The sequence below is a fragment of the Perissodus microlepis genome, chromosome 3, assembly GCF_051167445.1.
Source record: "Perissodus microlepis isolate ML-2025 ecotype Zambia chromosome 3, ASM5116744v1, whole genome shotgun sequence".
Taxonomy (NCBI): Eukaryota; Metazoa; Chordata; class Actinopteri; order Cichliformes; family Cichlidae; genus Perissodus; species Perissodus microlepis.
The window spans coordinates 16,868,906-16,886,781 of record NC_140463.1 but is presented as its reverse complement, the minus strand read 5'-3'; the positions used below and the strand labels follow the sequence as shown (position 1 = coordinate 16,886,781).

The following is a 17,876-nucleotide window of genomic DNA, read 5'->3' as shown; positions in this document are numbered from 1 at the left end:
ATTGCTCTGTTAGACCCAAACAGACAAAAGAAAATCTGAAAAGCATCAAAACTTACAAAAATCTGAATGATCTCATTTAACCAAATGTGTGTAAATAAGCCAATCCTCAAATCCAAGCAGCCAAGAAAACCCAGAAGTACATGTAGAGGCGTAGGAGCTGTCACCTGTACTTTCTGATAGGGTTTAGAAAAAGCTACGTTACAAAACACATTGTTGTCTTGGTTTCTTTGACAGAGAAAATAGTAACAGCAAGCTTGCTTTTCTTTTTAATTTTCACAGTAATGAGCAACGCTCTTCAGGAGCTCCGTCTGATCTTCACACACCTTCTCTGCTGCTGTGGGAACAGGAAACAGGTGAAGAAGAGCACCAGAGAGGAAATCTGTACAGAAAGTCTTTGAACAAAGGAGAAATTCTTTCCAGTGTCTCTAAAAGTGTTTCTTTGAGGTATTTTTTCTCTAATTTGAGCTTTCATATTTAAGAGTGTAATGTTTAATGTTTCAAAGGATTGTGCTGTTGCTTCCTGTAAGACAGAGATAAAGAGCATTTGTTTTTGCTAATTTTCACAGGTGAATCATGGCTCTTTATCAGATTTCTGGACTTTTTACACTTCGACTCTCATCCTTCATTAATGCTGCCCTGTCTCTAACTCTTCTCTTCTGCAGAGGTAAGTTTAGAGGCATAAAACACAATTACAGGCTGAAAAAACATGTTTATCTTCAGATAATGAAAGAGTCGAGCCCTGGTCATGTACACAGAGAGACTCTTTACACAATAAAAAACACGGAAAAATGGGACCAAATTACTACCATAATGGTACAAATGTCATTTATTTGCATTGTTGTTGCTCTTTGTGTCATTTACTCTCTGAGTTTAAATAAAGAACAGAATCTTTTAGACTTCATCTGTGCAGAGATCCATCCATGTCTGAGGTGTTGCTTCAATCAGCCTTTCATTTGAATCCTACAGCAGTAAATCAAATCTGATGTGTTTCTTTGCAGGTTATTCTCAGGAAGCTCCAACAAAGCAAATAGTGGCTCTGCTGGGTGATGATGTTGTTTTACCCTGTTTCCTGAAAACTCCTGTGGATGTATCACAGCTGCAGCTGGAGTGGGCGAGAACTGACCTGACACCAGGATTTATCTACATGTGGGACAAAAATAAAGAAAATGTGGAGTTGAAAGAGCCGTCGTACGCTGGAAGAACCTCACCGTCCTTTGATAATCTGAAGCATGGAGACGTCTCACTGACTCTCTTCAAAGTACAGCTGTCTGATGAAGGACCGTACAGATGTTTCATTCCACAGCTGGGTCAAAGGTCATATGTTCATCTTATTGTTGGTAAGATTATTTTATTTAATTTTATTATGACTAATTCCTACTGTCAAAGTTTATTAGCACAAAAGAATCTTTTAAAAATTTTCTGGAATATGTGACATTATTTGTCTTTTCAAGTGTAAATAAATAATTCAAAGTAACGATATTGATAATCTCACACACAGTTAGTAGATATCCAAATGTTCTCTTGTAACATGTGTGCAGCAGATTACTGTGATTTCCCCTCTCTCCCTTCATCAGGGTCAGCATCTACACCCGTCATAAAGGTGATGTCAAATATCAGCAACGGGGTGGTGTTACAGTGTGAGTCTGCAGGCTGGTATCCAGAGCCTGAGCTGCTGTGGTTGGACGGTGAGGGAAACCTCCTCTCTGCTGGACCTACAGAGACCCTCAGAGGTCCTGATGACCTCTATACTGTCAGCAGCAGAGTGACTGTGGAGAAGAGACACAGCAACAACATCACCTGCAGAGTCCAACAGAGGAACACCAACCAGAGCAGAGAGACACACATACATGTTCCAGGTAATAATGACTCACAGTCAGAAACTATTTCATGATTTCACCCTCATCATGTGCAGTTTGAACCAAATCAGAACTAGTTTTACAAAAATAACTTGTATTTCTTTATCTTTTAAGGCTCTGCTGTCAGGAAGGAACCATCGGCCACTTTCATCATCGTGATCGTTGGCCTGCTGTGGATTTGTACCATTGTCACTGTCGTGTGGAATTTCATACCATCAAAAAAACCTGGTGCGTCACACGTTTGTTTCCCCTCTCTTTAATAATCAGACAATGTTTTTTGACACTGCGGATTTATGATACTCAGCTGAAATAAATAAAGCAGAGCGTCACCTTTGTTCCACTCTATAGACGTCTTTGATAACAAACAAACACATTCAATTCAATTTTATTTATACAGCACCAAATCACAACAACAGTCACCTCAAGGCGCTTTATATTGTAAAGTAGACCCTACAATAATACATACAGAGAAAAACACAACAGTCATATGACCCATATGAGCAAGTGCTTTGGTGACAGTGGGGAGGAAAAACTCCCTTTTAATAGGAAGAATCCTCCTGTAGAATCAGGCAGGCAAGCACATGTTTATATTATTTTGTCATTTCTGTGTGCAGACCCCAAAGAGATTGAAACTGAGAAGAAAACAACAAAACATAAATGCACCAGAGCTCCTGCTGACGACTCAGAGACCATAGCAATAAAAGCAGTGCCGCCATCAGAACAGCTGGAAGACGACACATCTGCTGCTGAGGAGATCAAAGAAGGCGAGAAGGAAAAGAAACAGAAGTACAGAATAAGTGGTTCAAAGAAAAAAACTCAAATTTGACGACCGTTTGTCTTAAAAACAGAACTTTAGCTCTCATGCTGCATCCAATGTTTCGAGGAGCTGACGCCATAACGTGCATGACGTGAGACACAGAAGACTCCAAACATGTTTGACACTCTGTTTCTGTGCTCACCGTCACTTCATCATCACATCACGGAAAACATCAAACTTGTGATGTGTTCAGGAGTTTTCCTCTATGAGGGAACTGCAGTGACGTCACAGAAAAATCTAAAAACCCTGCAGTTTGTTTCGCAGCACTTCCAGACTCACACACTGCATCGTGTGGTAAAGGTTTTACCCACTGGAGGGAACCACAGATCTGACTGTTGTGATAAAGCAGAGTGCACGTCAGCCTGTGGGTCACTTTTAAAGAGGAAGTTCAGAAATGTAAAATGAGTCATGTGACCTTCCTTATGCATTTGCTTCTTTGAGTCTGTCAGCTACCTCCGCATTATCTGGAGGATGTTAGGAAGTTAATGATTGTCGCGACTCAACAGACGGACGTGCTTTCAGCTTTTCTAGTGTGTTATTTATGTTTGTGCACAAACGAGTGTCACAGCTTATAACTGAGGTGTGAGAGGTCGGCAGCAAGCTTCCACTTTCCACTGCAGAAAGACTTCAGATTGTTTGGAAGTGACCTTACAACCTTTCTCAGAGTGAAGAGCAACAGCCTGGATTAGATTAGATTCATGTAGTGTCTTTGAAAAGTGTACAACATAATGAAATGAAGTTTAGCATCTAATCCAAAGTGTAAACTATGTGTGTAGATGTATTTGTATATACAATACACACACACACACCAATTACAAGATGTACAGTATTTGCATGCAATATTAAAATACGCGGTGTGTATGATGTCTATGTGTACAGAGCTTTAGTTTTGCAGTTTTACTTTCAGTTCAGCAGAATGTTCAGCTGGATCTGAAACTTTGGTGTCACTACAGCGAGGGCGATCAGAGTGTGACGCATGCTGGGTCACTCTCACAGGTAACAGACTCACAGTGTAAGACAGAGACTCACTGGATTTAATGGTTTTATTATCAGACACAAAACACACTGATCAGTAAGTGCGTCATCTGTGAGATTTGTGACCTGCAGCAGTCTCTGTTAGTAACGCTTCACAGTTTGTGTAATCTGAAGCCAGACTGTGCAGTTAAGACAAGTAAAAACTTGTTTCATTCAGAATCTGATGCCAACTTACCAGAGCATCCAGTTTGATCACAGCAGAGCCCAAAGACGATGACGCGCTGCCTTTCTGCTGGTTTTTTTTTTTTATCTCTGCTGAGCTCCAGCAAACTCTCATAACGACCGATTTACTGTAAAACTCAGGACAACAGGAGTTACAGTCTGCACCACTGCGGTAAGCCTTTTTTAATATATAATAATGTATCTGTGTCTCTGCTTCGCTGTAGAGTTCCTGGTGAGTGTGATGGTGCACGTCCAGCTTTAGCAGACCGATGAACAGGTGAACACAGCGGACAAGTTTCCGCATTAGCAGCATCATAAACAAACATGTTGTAAAAATGATATTTAAAGATGAATTATGGTCTTAACAACGAATTTTCTCTTATAAAGTCAGACTTTCTGTCCACATTACTTTGATTTTTACTAGAAGTAATTTGTCAAAAAGACACAAAACACAGAACTGTGTTTCTTTTTCCAGATATTTTTCTTTTATTAGCGCCCTCAATAACACACAAACCCACCCTATAAAACCACCCTGTTGCTTTACAGAGCGTCTCGGGGTGGAGTCAGATTCCCACGCTTACGTTGTTATTTTTGTTCCTCTTGGTTCAAATCCAGCAACTCAACTGTTTCCACTGATTCAAGGTGGATCAGGTTTGTTTATTTGACCTAAAATCATGCAAAGAAATCACATTATACAGAGTACACACTTGCCTGTGTCGGACTGTGACATCATTGTTAACACGAGCCACGATCCATGATCCGAGCTCATGAGGCCGTCATTAAATTAAAAGCAACTCTAAATATGCACATCTTACATTTACATTTGTTAAAGTTACACTTACACTCTGTGGTCTCGCTTCATGTTGTGTCAGTGTGATATTGCGGTAACACCTAAGTAGAGAGAGCCATACAACACACTTTTTATTTTTTCAATTTGACGCCCTACAATGTCCCAGTGACACCATAACAGGCTGATGTCTGCCTTTCACTCTCTGGGTGGAGGTCTGTGATGAAAACAGAAGTATTAGGGCAAGTAGTGAAAGACAGATGCTAATGTGTTCTATGGCAAAGAATAAAAGCATGAAAGATGTGTGTCTAATTTAATTTGATTCATTTATTAATTAATTTAAGCAGTCGCCTCAACGCACTTTATATTGTGAGGTAAAGACTCTACAATAATACAGAGAAACCCCGGCGATCCACTATGAGCAAGCACTTGGTGACAGGGAGAAGAAGAAAACCTGTTGTAGAAGCAGGCTCAGGGAGGGACGACCAAACATATATGACATATTTTAGTCATATTTCGATGACTAAAGAAAGACATAAAATATGTTCTCTTCAGTCCATGTTGAACTTCATTTTGAACTTATATTCATATGAAGTTAAGTTCATATTGAATCTAAAATAAAACAGGGTTTGTGCATCATGTAACCTCTGAGACTGTGGGGTTTCAGGCCCAGTGTTGATGTCTAAGCGAGGGTCTGAAACCTTTCCATTGCTGGAAACATGTCACAGTTCTGATTATAATCTTTACAGACAGAGTTTCTGCACACAGCCGAGGTTTTTCATTTCTGTGGCTGATGCGCTTTTGTTGGCTTTTCAAGTGAAGATCTTCAGCCTCCGTTCTGCGACAGTTTGCAGTTCAGTGTTGAGAAAGAGGAATGAAAATTAACACCTAAATGGACAAGTTCAAGTATCTCAACGTTCTATTTATAGCAGTGCAGTGAGAGTGGATTGACAGACTGGTGCAGTGTCTGCAGAGATGTGGCCTGAGAGAAAACTGTAAGCTGTTGGTTTACTGGTCGGTCAACATTCCTAACCTCACCCAGGAGTGACATTACAGAAACAAACAAACTTTAAAATGTGTTTGAGCGCTCACTTAGAGAAAGTTCAGACACGTGTTGTTGTGTTTACTTCAATCATTTTATTTGAACTGACAAAACAATTTCCCAAATCTCTGATGAATAATTTTGATCATATCTTTTCAATAATTGCAGTAATGATGATCTTTTGAATGACCTTTATTTTGTTTTGTTTTTTATAAAGACTGAACATCACTCATTAAAAAATAGAAAACAAATTTAGAATGGACCTAAAAGGGAAGTTTTTTTTTTCTAGAAATAACTATATTACCGAATCAGTTTCACAATATCAGAATGTTAGCATGCTTCACTGAGAGCTGAAGAGAGTAAAAGCCTTTTGTTTTGACTTTCAGATAAGAAGTGAAGGATGTCTCTTCAGGAGATCTTCTGGAGACCGTCAGCTGTCACTGCTGTTTTGGTGCTTCTAACACTTCTCTTCTGCAGAGGTAAACCTCTGATGTTCCTGTACACTATCTCAGACACTTGGTTGTGCTTGCATTGTGCTCATTCCCAGCTTGTACCTTACCTCATGTTGCTATGTGTCAGATAGTCTCTGGGACACCTTGGGGCAGCCTGTAGCTCTGGTCCTGTTGGCTGTGGTAGAGTCCTAGCTCTATGGATCTGATGCTTAGGGCCTCTTCTTGTGCTGCCATGATCAGAGCCTCTGTACAGTCCTGTAAGGTGGTTTTTTCCAACCACTGGTGGGATTTCTTGATACCAGCCATTTCCTCAATCGGTCGATGGTACATCCCATGCAGGTGTTTGGTCGTCCATGACAGTTTCTGTCCTGTTCCTCCTCATTGTCCTCTTCAGCTAGCTGATGGAGTCTTGAAGCAGCTGATCTCAGGGGGGCATTTTCCTGATGTATTCATGGATGGTTCATATTTAATCCTGGATTGTGGTTCTGTCACATGAATTCTCTCCATTTCTCTGTTGCTCATAGAGCATCAGGATGCTGGACTTTGGGTGGAATCCTGCACGCATAATGATCTGTATCTGTCTTTACATCAGTCACATCTTCTCATGTGATGATTTTGTTACTGCAGCTGAGTATCTTATGACTGTTATGAAATAGTATGTATAAAACTGCACTATTAGCCTTGTACAGTGCTATACACCGAGGCAGCATCCATGTGTGACGCTCTGAGTCATAGTCTTTCTTGAAGCCAATCCAGGCAGTGCTCACATTGGTCTACCTGGTCTTGAGGTCCAGCTGCACTACTCTGTCAACCAGGAGCTGGGGCCTGCTGGTTTGTTCATGTATTGACTCGTGTCTACTCAGCTTGGTTGCTACAATGCCTGAGAGGAGCTTCTGTGTTGTAGAGAGGCAGCTAATCGGCCTGTTGTTGATGGTGTGATACGATGGTGCCGGGATCCTTAATGATCAGCATTGGTTTTCACTGTGTTAGTCATTCTGGATGAGTCCCTGCTGTTAGTAACCTGCTCATTTGTGCTGCCATCACAGCATGCCATTAGCTTCCTCAGTCAGTAGGCATGGATCATGTCAGGTCCCAATGCTTTCCAGCTCTTCATTCTGGAGACTCATTGTTAGTTGTCTGCATTTCTGATGTTGACTGACTCTCTGTGGTCTACTCTTAGGTCCACCACCCACTTGCTGTTAGTGTTGTGTGATGTGCCCTTCTCCCAGATGTTCTTGCAGGCCTTGTTCTAGTCTTCTCTTGAAGCTGAGAGTACACCTTGGATTTATATTTGGAGAGCAGCCTATTTACTCTCCAGGCTTCTGCTTCTCTGGCATATCTCTTCAGCCTCAAACGAGTGAACAGACCTGTGAGCAGTTGTTTGGCACTTTTTAGATTCTCAGTCATGAACATCTTGCTCTTCATCATATTCATCCAGCACCCGTCTTATAAAGCTCTACGGAGTGGAGAAGTTTCAATGTGTGAGACAAAAACTGGCTTTTTTTGCATATGAACCCTAAAAGAGCAATTCTGCTGGAGGCGTAACACAAGGTAACAATGGTAATATTTTTATTTTAAAAAATGTATTTTACTAATTATAGAAGCATCTAGAGACATCAAACTCTTTTTTTACTGTGAAGAAAGAGGTGAAATTAAAGAAAAAGCTTTGAAAAAGGTCTATCCAATTACCCTGCATGCAATGGCTCAGTGGTTTCTCTTGTCTCCCTTCCTCAGGGTCAGTCTCTACACCCGTCATAAAGGTGATGTCAAATGACAGCAGCAGGGTGGTGTTACAGTGTGAGTCTACAAGCTGGTATCCAGAGCCTGAGCTGCTGTGGTTGGACGGTGAGGGAAACCTCCTCTCTGCTGGACCTACAGAGACCCTCAGAGGTCCTGATGACCTCTATACTGTCAGCAGCAGAGTGACTGTGGAGAAGAGACACAGCAACAACATCACCTGCAGAGTCCAACAGAGGAACACCAACCAGAGCAGAGAGACACACATACATGTTCCAGGTATGACTCACATTCAGAAACAAACTATTTTATTATTTCACCCTCATCATGTGCAGTTTCAACCAAATGAGAGCTAGTTTTACAGGAATATTCTTCTATTTCTTTATCTTTTAAGGCTCTGCTGTCAGGAAGGAACCATCGGCCACTTTCATCATCGTGATCGTTGGCCTGCTGTACGTTGGTGCTGTTATCGCTTTCGTTTGGAATTTCATGCTATCAAAAAAACCTGGTGCGTCACACGTTTGTTTCCCTTCTCTATGTTTTCTGGAGTATGAAAGGCTTAATTTCTGAGACTAAATTGAGCACAGTGTCAGCTTTGTTTCCCTTTATAGGAGTCTGAATATGTTTGTTCATGGACAGTAATGCTGCTCTGGACTTTGGAAATTAACAAGTGATCATTTCAGCATTATCATACCTGAATGAATATTTTATTCTCACACTGCTCAGTTTCCAGTTTATGATTGCTCAGTATTTTTACACTGTGGTGCAGGGATGAATGTAACATTACAGGATCTTAACCAGCAGGAGGGATCAGAGGGAGTGTCAGTGGGGTTAAACAGGAATATAAATCAACAAATGCATGATCATTGCTCTGACTAAGGCGTACTATTATTTTAATGTTCCCACACAGTTACAGGTATTTTATAATCACATAAAAATTACAATAGGAAAGCTGTATTCAAACACACAAACACATGTATATGTATAACACTTTTCCTTTCTGTGTTTAGACACCAAGGTGAATGAAACTGAGCAGAAAACAATGAAACAAAAAGGCAGCAGAGCTCCTGCTGACGACACCGAGACCAAAGAAATAAAAGAAGAGCCGCCATCAGAACAGCTGGAAGATGACACATCTGCTGTTGACATGAGTGAGGTGATCAAAGAGGGCGAGGAAAACCAGGAAACAGAGACTCAGAGTATGGCACAGTCAGCCTTAACCAGCAGTGAAAACTAAAGAACAAGAAGCTCTCTGAGAGCACAAACCTCAGGCAGCTCACTGTCTGTGCAGTGCTTACTTTTAAGCAAGAATAGTGTATTTTTATATAACATTACACTGGAGTAGGATAATAAGTATGTGTAAATAAATGGACATTAATGACTTGAACTTATTATGTAATATTGCACTGCAGTATATTTATAACTAACTCATTCATTCTCCTGACAATACTTTAAAGATTTAACACATTTTGGGGTCAACGTGAAAGAAAGACAGATGTGAAATGTAAAAGTGAGGTCAGAGGTCAAATGTGACATTTTTTAAATGTACTTTCTATATGTTAGCGATACACACCACACTTGTAAGAATCATAAAGTTTAACTCTTTTTTGTTAGTTTTCCATCAGTAAACCATCAAACATGACCCCACTCTGAATCCCTGAAAAGTTTTATTAGAAGTCATTCGAACTTTTCCAGCTCTGGTGTTTACAGATGCAATGACCCACAGAGACGATCAGATGATGATAGAAAAGTCCAAACTCATGATGTTTTTAATTGCATTTCACTTTCAGTTACTTTTTTGTTTTTGATTATCTGCTGACAATTCATTTCACTTTTCTTTATGCAGCATCAAATCACATCAGCAGTTAACTTCCAGTTAGGTTAACACATTACAGTGTGTGTTCCCACTAGAGGGAGCTACATAGCAATCTGCTGCTATGACTCCAGGATAAAGCAGGTTGTGTTTACAGCACAGCAAAGAGCCAGAGGACATGAAAAGATGTTCAGAAATATAAAATGTGGAACTTCCTGTTGATGTGACCTTCCTCTTGTGCATTTGGTTTTGTGGTTCTTCTTTGGGCGTCGACTGTATCTCTGTCAAAGCCGATGGATGGTTAGAGTGTCGTGATTGTTGATTTGTTGATGCCATCACAATCAGATGATTCAAAAGACACCAGTGTATATTTAAATGAGTCAGTGTGGATTAGAAATTTCATTTACTGTTTAATGGTACAGTGTGCCACAGATGTTTTCATCTGTTTTCTCTAATGTGTGTCATTGCCTCCTGTTTAAAGCCACATTTATGGGCCATCCAGGCACTATGTGTTTGTTTTTGTGTTGGACAGGAGTGTGTTGTTTCTCTTGGTTTTGTAAATGATTTCTGTTTTTGTAAATAAAGTTTCTAAGTTACTCCCTTATCCTGCCTCCACAGTCGAGCTGTGACAGTATTTATGTCTGACTAAATACACCCACTGAACAGAGAGTACATACGCTGTCCATTCTGAGGGTTACATAACAGGACATACAAAAAATAAAAAAGCTCTTAATTTTTTTATATAAAACCTCAAATAAACAAAAGCACATATTATGCCTTGTTGTTGTTTATTTAATAGAAAATAAGTCAAACTACAGAAGCAGTCCTGCAAAAAACTGAGCACAGACTCTTATTCAGTACCACGCATAGCAGGATTAACTTGATGTAGTAGTTTTGGTATGATTTTATGGGTCATCTTTACATCCTGACATGCAAGTATTTGTTCATGCACGGCTCTCCGAAGGTCCCACAACAGTATTTGAGTCAGGCTGAGGTTTGGACTGACCGGCTCATTGCTGCATTTTGGTTCTTTTCACTTTCAGTGGTGTAGATTTGCTGCTGTGCTTGGGATCACTTTCCCTGATGATCCAGTTTCAGCCAAGCTTTAATATAATACTTTGGTGTACAGAGAAGTTGATGTTGAACTCAATAGCTGTGAGGTGCCTGAATCATCACGCCTCCAACACCGGGCTGTCAGCTGTGACGAAGCATGAAGTGAGCTTTGTAAATGTTGTCCTGGTAAGTTTATGGGCTCAGTCGCTCATTTAAGGTCAAACTAAATGAAACATGGAGTCAGTTTTTAAAGCCCTAAAGAACAGGGTCAGAGATTAAATTTGATCCACTGTGACAGAAAGTTTTGTATTTATAGCAACCCATGTGAAAACATCACAGGCTGTGTCTCACACTAAACACAGTCTTTACTGAATACACTCTGCAGAATCAGGTTGTATGGGAAAAGCACCATTCTCATGGGTAATGATGGTTTATAGGAGATATAAGCTGTAATTCTTAGTAATCATACAAGGTTTTTCCACAGAGGCCTGTGGGAAGAGACATTTGCTGCAAGCAAGGATCCAGAATCGACTCCACATGGAAGCAGTTGCTACAGTACTGTTCAAAAGTTCTGAGTCACCCTTCATTTTTTTATATTTTGGAGGAAAGTAAGAAATTTGGGCCACTTTTATTTTCTTTAAGTAGTTTCACGAATTGTTCTCCGGGCTTTTTGAAGGATATTTTTCTTGGGGGAGGCCAATCCATGACTAATAGTCAATTGTCAGCACCAGTCAGATGATTTCCAGGTGGTCTAACATTGTGGATCCAAATCTGATGGTACTTCTCTGTCTCCAACACCACCGGCTGAAATGCAGTTTCAAACCATGGCAGAGCCTCCACCGTGTTTCACAGATAACTGCAGACAGTCCTCCATGCATATTGACAATGATTTAAACCAAACATTTCAAGTTTGGTGTCATCACTCCACAAGATGTATTGAATCTGGTTTTGTCCAGTTCTTGTGTAATTTGTCATGCTTCAGCTTTTTCTGCCTGTTTCCCTACCTAATGGCTTCTTGACAGCCACCTTTCCACTGAGACCATATCTGATGAGGGCTTCAGGAAACAGTAGCTGGATCAACAGACAGTTGCGTCTCAGGTCCTATTTCAGGTCAGTCTGCTGTAGATATTTTTTTTAGGCCTGTCACTACTTCTTTCATCCTCCACTTGGCCAGTTTCTTCCAACTCGGCTGGGTGTGGAGTCTTTCCTTTTTAAGCATAAACTGCACAACCCACCTAGACATGCCAGGTTTTAGGCTAATAGTCCCTTTGAGACTCACCCTGTTTATACAAAAATATTATTTTATATCTGTCAAACTGACTAATCGAGGTTTTGTAATAAAAGAAAACATTGGTTTAGAACAGAAACAACACAGACATGTTGTCTCTTGACTCTGGGGAGGACCTGGGAGGAGTGGAGGCTGCTGGTCCTTTCAGACTTTCTGACTTGGCTCTGTGATGCTCTTTTTTTTTCTTTTTTCCTTATTTTCTCTTTCCCTTCCCTTAGCCTTGATCTCCCCCTTGCTTTGTGCGGACCTGTGTGGTACAGTCCTGGGGTCCTGCCTTCGAGTCCACTCCCCTGTCCCTTTGCCTGGCTCTCTGGTGCTCAGGTGGACACCTTGGGGAACTGATTGTCATGTGCCAATGGGGGTGTGCTGCGGCACACCAGTCTGGTGTCCCTCTTAGGTTTCAGGTCTGTTTGTCCATCAGCTTGTGCAGTTGCTATGGGCCCCTCTCTTTGGGTGCCCGTGGAGTATCAGTGTTTAAGCTCTGCTGATTCAGGTGATATTGATGGGAGTGGAGATGTCCTCACAGCACAGTTTATCACACTGAGTGCTCTTGTCTATGCTGGATAAATGTTTGGTTCCTCAGTCTCATCATGCTGCATTTTTCTAGCCTTTTAGGGTTGTGGGCATTATCAATGTCATGTATGAAGCTGTAATAACTGGGGGGCATGAAACAGCAGTCTGAGGTCATCTGAAAGATACACAACAGAACAGAAATACAAAGAACACAAACATGCACAACTTTAATTTGGAACAACAGCACAAAGAGTCAGCTCTGACATTAAACAGGAACATTCTTTGAAATAAATTAAACAGCACAAACGTGGCAATAATTAAATAATAATATAATACTTTTTTTTGCCTAAGTTTCACAGAAGGCAGCAGAAATAAACAGCACAAACAACAAACAGCATAAATATGGAGCTGCACTGTCTACATGTTGGCGGATCCAGAACGTCAAATGAATATCTGCAGTTTCAAGTTTCAGTTCATGGCCGTTCACACCCTAAAGGGTGGATCTGAGGGTAACCATGAATAAAAGGAGTAGTGAGACCAAGTTTGATTTAGATTCATGATCACTGAGCTATTTTTAATTAAAATTTTAATTCCAATGTACAATCTTTTAATAGAGTCTCCATAAATTATGTTTTTTGTTACTTCAGAGGTCTTTGGTGTCCTTCCAGTCTTCAATGTCTCCAACATGTTTTTCGACTCAGTTTCTACTTCAGCCCTTCCACATGATGTGTGACTGAACTGTTCCCACTGAAAATGTCTTTCCAAGGCTGTGGGTTGGAAATATCCAGTAAACTGTGACCAATAAACCAGCATGTTCATTTCAGTTCAACACAGTGAAAACCATGAAGGACTTTCCCACTTAACCTCCTAAGACCCGAACTCTTCCACAGCATGCATTTTTAATTTCTCTTTGATATTTGGGCTGATTGGGACCCGATGAATGTAAAAACAAAGAATTACCAGATTTTTTCTTTACCTGATTTTTGTTTCTAAGAAAAATGAGAGCCACATACGAGCATATACATTTAAAATTTCAATAGAACAGTAGCAGTATAATGTCCTCGTAAGTGAATATCAGGCCCTTGTAGAGCAAAATTGAGTATTTTGTTCAAAATAACCCAAAAGGTGATGTCCACATATGTGGACGCCAGGTCCTAGGAGATTAAATTTGTCCATTGGAGGTCATTCAGAAGCCTCACTGAAGGATTCAAGGTGACCTTGACCAGCAAGATGTACAATTTAAATAAATGAGAACATTAAACCTGACAGTAATAAATAATGCTCTTTATCCTGCTAAGTGTTGATCTCCAGACTGAACTTCAGGTCTCTAATGAAGTCCAAGCAGTTCTCCAGTGTTTGACAGAGAGCTACAAGTGAAAAAAGAAAGTACAAAGAGGGTGAAAGAGATGGACCAAAGAACAAAACTGAAACGACATGATAGCATCACATTCAAACTAGCCTCTAGTCTCTCATCCAGATCACCACACCCTGAACCCACTGCTCCACCCCTCCCCTGCAGCTGAGCCACAAACCACACCACAACTACAAAGAGGTGAAGCTTGGACATCTCTGCTGGCACATCCTCCTTTGAGCCTTTGAGCTCAAAAGTTAAAAGTTGCAAGAAATATTCAACTAGTGTACAATTATAGAGGATGGACACATCCATAGAAATTGAAACTGTTTTTGTAGCTGGCTATGAAGACATGGATTTCTGCTGGCTTTTAACATGACAGTCTGTGAGGGCTGACTTGAGTAGATGAACTGCAGTTTGGGGCATTTTCACCCCTGCTTGGCATTAGCTCAGTGTACATGTTGGTTTTTAAACAATTATTAGGGTTAGATCAAAATACTGTTGCTGACAAGGAATGGAAAAGAATTTAACCATTGGTTTTAGACTGGCTACTTCACTGGATCTGAATCCAATTTAAAGAATAACCTACACGTGGCTTGTTTCATATATTTACTGTTTAGATATCCAGATTTCCCATGCTGTGTTTTTTCTGATACAAAACTTGAGTCTTCACCTGAGGTCGAAGTTTAAATCAGACTCCGTTTATAGAAATGACCTTATGATGGGTCTCAGTGCTGCTGGGCCAAGTGTCTTCCTGTGGCTGCTGGTTTGAACCTCCAACCTGACTATCAGGATCCAGCAGAGCCAGAAAAGGTAAATTTCCAATGCTCTCAGGTCCATTAACACCAAACCTCCTTTGAACACCTGGAATTGTTATGGTTGGTTTGGGTCACTTCATCGCCTTGATGCTTCTGTTGAAAGAAGTTGAATAATAAGTCAGTCTAATGGCAGAAGAAGCAACAACATGTTTGTGTTTGTTTGTTTCTGATGTACATTTTATTTGACGGCGAGAGAAATACGAAGTCACAGCCACAACCGACACAAAGGCAGTAACTACGACAACCAGAAAGACCCTGGACCGACCTGCTGATATATAAAAAAGAAAAAAAATGAACAAGGTCACCACACAAAAAATCTCACCCTAACAAAAACAATGCAGAGAAAATGTGAGTTGTTATCTCACTATTTCTTGGAGACATCTCACGAGGATCTGGAGTTTGGAAGTTTCTAGGATACACTGGATTCTCTGTCGTAGAGGTCTTAGCGTACTTTGGATCTATAATATAGTCATGATCTGTTCACATGAAGGTTTGGAAATGAGTTGAAAACAAAAACGCACCAAAACAAATCTCCTCACCGACTACAAGTTCAACAACAACAGCTTTCACTCTGCTCTGCAGCTTGGGGATGAAACATCTGTATCTGCCGTTGTCTTCCTCCGACACGTTCAGGATCTTCAGTGAAATGTTCCCGTGTTTCATGTCGTCCATGAACAGCTCCGTCCTCCTGAAGTACGAGGCCATCTTCATGTCGGGGACCTCCTGCCTGTCCCTGTACAGGTGAACGTACTCCACTCGGCTCAGCCGATCCGACGGGTCGGGCTTCAGGTCGGGTTTGGACCACTCCACCGTCAGACCCTGGACATCGAACATGGGCTCCAGGTGACACGGCAGGATGACATCATCACCCGGAGCGGCGATGATTGGAAGATTTGAACCGATCACCACAACCTCACCTGGAAATACGGAAAATTAAACGTCTTGAACTCCACAGACCCCTGTAGAGTTACACACTGACGATATAAACGCTAACAACAGTAGGCTCTGCCACTTTATACTGTAAAGTGAAAACTCTACAGTGATCCAGAGAAATCAAAAGAACCTCTAAGAAAAAGCACTTGGTAATAAAAAAAAAAAAAAGAACTTTATTTTAACAGGAAGATGCCTCTGACAGAACCAGGCTCAGGGAGGGGCAGCCGTCTGCTGCGAGAGCATAAAGATTTCTACTGAATTATGTTTAACTGTGTCATGGTCACCTTTTTGTTTTTACTGCTGAACAGCTCATGTTAGCATCCTGACATTAGCGAGTCTCACCACTGGACTATAAATATAAACTTCACACTTGAACTGTTCAGTCATGTGGAGCCTAAATGATGTGACACTGAAATATTAGTGCGGGGGGGGTGCTGAATCGTTAACCTCAAAATTAAAAACAGAAGAAGAAAATAAGTCACACATATCTCTGAGATGAGCCAGAAAACTGAATGAGTATCTCTGAGCAGCTACAGATTCATCTGAGATGAGACACGTGCACATTATCATCTTAGTCAGTAGTTTCTGAAGCTTTTAGCTCTGCTTGAATGTGTGAGGGGGTTTTCTTGGTTTCTTCAGATTCAATACTTGGAGTCCTTTATAATACATAAATATATATTTTCTAAAGATAAACCTAATTTTCTTTCTTTCAAAAAAGAAAATTAGTTATTTTTGTGCTTTTATGACTTTTGTATGTTTTAAATGTTGCTATTAAGTTGGAAAGAATAAGGTATCAATCACAGATAGCTGTAAATTCCTTAGATATCAGGACACAAAGACACAACACATTTTCAGATAATCATCGTTTTTTAATGGTTGATGTTTATTGACATTAAGCCTCCATAAAAGTACCAAACTTGACAGAAAGAGATTGCTCATCATGGTAAATGGTCTGTATTTGTATAGCGCTTTACTTGGTCCTAAGGACCCCAAAGCGCTTTACACTATACACAATCATCCACCCATTCACACACTGGTGATAGCAAGCTACAGTGTAGCCACAGCCACCCTGGGGCGCACTGACAGAGGCGAGGCTGCCGGACACTGGCGCCACCGGGCCCTCTGACCACCACCAGTAGGCAACAGGTGAAGTGTCTTGCCCAAGGACACAACGACCGAGACTGTCGAAGCCGGGGCTCGAACCGGCAACTTTCTGATTACAAGACGAAACGCCCAACTCTTGAGCCACGATCATGAATACAGAACTTACCTGTCATCACCTTCAGTGATGCACAGTAAGAAGTAGTGGCTCTACTGAATCTGGCAATCTGGCACAAACAGCTATTATGTTATTTGTTGTGTAAAGTTTAACTAAGATCATTATTTACCTTGAACAGGAGTCCTGACGATGAAAGCCGAGCACAGGATTAAAGTCCAGAGTGAAAAAGGGAAAAAAGAGTCCTCAAAGTGTGATTTGTAGACACACATGATGAGAGCAAGCTCAGTCGGTGCCTGAGAGAAGCAAATCTTCTTCTTCTTCCTCTGTACAGCTGCAGTCAGGTCTGCCTCCTACGTGCTGAATAAACGATGCAGCCCCTCCTTACCGCGTGTGTGTTTAGTTGGGTTTGATTTTTATTTGGGATTAAAAGAATCTTCAGTTTCTTACTGATTGAATAATTAGAAACCTTCAGATATATCAGAATAAAGGAATGTTCAGGGCCAGCTGTAGACACGATAACTGGCGCCTGATATCCGTCATGGCCACCTCGTAGCTCAGGGCCTGCAAAACAAGCTTCGCCCCACAAGATTTAACTGGATAGAAAGATGAACATTCTCATATAAAACTCTGTGAAGTGCCAGGAGGCTTACTCTCTTTTGGGAAGCCTCCCAAAGCTCCAGGCTAGATCCAAGCTAGATTTGAGCTTAAATTTATGAAATTAAATTATTACTGTTCCATTTGAACTGATATATGAGTCACATTATGACTGAGAGAGTGTAAAACACAGAGTTCATTATTTTCTCAGTTCAGTTCAGTTCAATGTTATTTATATAGCATCAAATCACAACAACAGTCGCCTGAAGGTGCTAAACATTATCAGCTAAAGTTCTTAAAATAATGAGTCATGTGGAATAAAAACCCACGTGAAACAAGAAACTATTCTTCCCAGACTGTCTCGCCCAAGCCTTTATCCTCCCTCGCACATTTTCTCATCCATTAT

General features: G+C 40.8%; 2 protein-coding genes and 1 pseudogene across 2 annotated transcripts; 2 read left to right on the top strand and 1 right to left on the bottom strand.

Moving 5' to 3' along the window:
* Window positions 1–329: 329 nt before the first annotated feature.
* LOC146390215 (butyrophilin subfamily 1 member A1-like) lies at window positions 330–3,530 on the top strand. The gene is made up of 6 exons (XM_084923263.1): window positions 330–444; window positions 567–664; window positions 999–1,337; window positions 1,575–1,856; window positions 1,971–2,084; window positions 2,471–3,530. The coding sequence occupies exons 2-6, from the start codon at window positions 574–576 to the stop codon at window positions 2,680–2,682; spliced, it is 1,038 nt and encodes a 345-aa protein (XP_084779389.1). The 5' UTR covers window positions 330–444; window positions 567–573; the 3' UTR covers window positions 2,683–3,530.
* Window positions 3,531–3,933: 403 nt separating this feature from the next.
* Window positions 3,934–10,292, top strand: LOC146390214 (butyrophilin subfamily 1 member A1-like). The gene is made up of 5 exons (XM_084923264.1): window positions 3,934–4,042; window positions 6,086–6,178; window positions 7,886–8,167; window positions 8,283–8,396; window positions 8,899–10,292. The coding sequence occupies exons 2-5, from the start codon at window positions 6,100–6,102 to the stop codon at window positions 9,123–9,125; spliced, it is 702 nt and encodes a 233-aa protein (XP_084779390.1). The 5' UTR covers window positions 3,934–4,042; window positions 6,086–6,099; the 3' UTR covers window positions 9,126–10,292.
* Window positions 10,293–13,848: 3,556 nt separating this feature from the next.
* Window positions 13,849–17,662, bottom strand: LOC146390213 (myelin-oligodendrocyte glycoprotein-like; annotated as a pseudogene).
* Between the last annotated feature and the right edge of the window lie 214 nt (window positions 17,663–17,876).

What these genes read in the sequence shown, in the direction of transcription:
- LOC146390215 (XM_084923263.1), top strand. Translation starts at nt 574, where the DNA reads ATGGCTCTTTATCAGATTTCTGGACTTTTTACACTTCGACTCTCATCC. An exon ending in ATATGTTCATCTTATTGTTG is followed by an intron (nt 1,338 to 1,574) that starts GTAAGATTATTT and finishes TCCCTTCATCAG; the next exon opens with GGTCAGCATCTACACCCGTC. An exon ending in GACACACATACATGTTCCAG is followed by an intron (nt 1,857 to 1,970) that starts GTAATAATGACT and finishes TTATCTTTTAAG; the next exon opens with GCTCTGCTGTCAGGAAGGAA.
- LOC146390214 (XM_084923264.1), top strand. Translation starts at nt 6,100, where the DNA reads ATGTCTCTTCAGGAGATCTTCTGGAGACCGTCAGCTGTCACTGCTGTT. An exon ending in AACACTTCTCTTCTGCAGAG is followed by an intron (nt 6,179 to 7,885) that starts GTAAACCTCTGA and finishes TCCCTTCCTCAG; the next exon opens with GGTCAGTCTCTACACCCGTC. An exon ending in GACACACATACATGTTCCAG is followed by an intron (nt 8,168 to 8,282) that starts GTATGACTCACA and finishes TTATCTTTTAAG; the next exon opens with GCTCTGCTGTCAGGAAGGAA.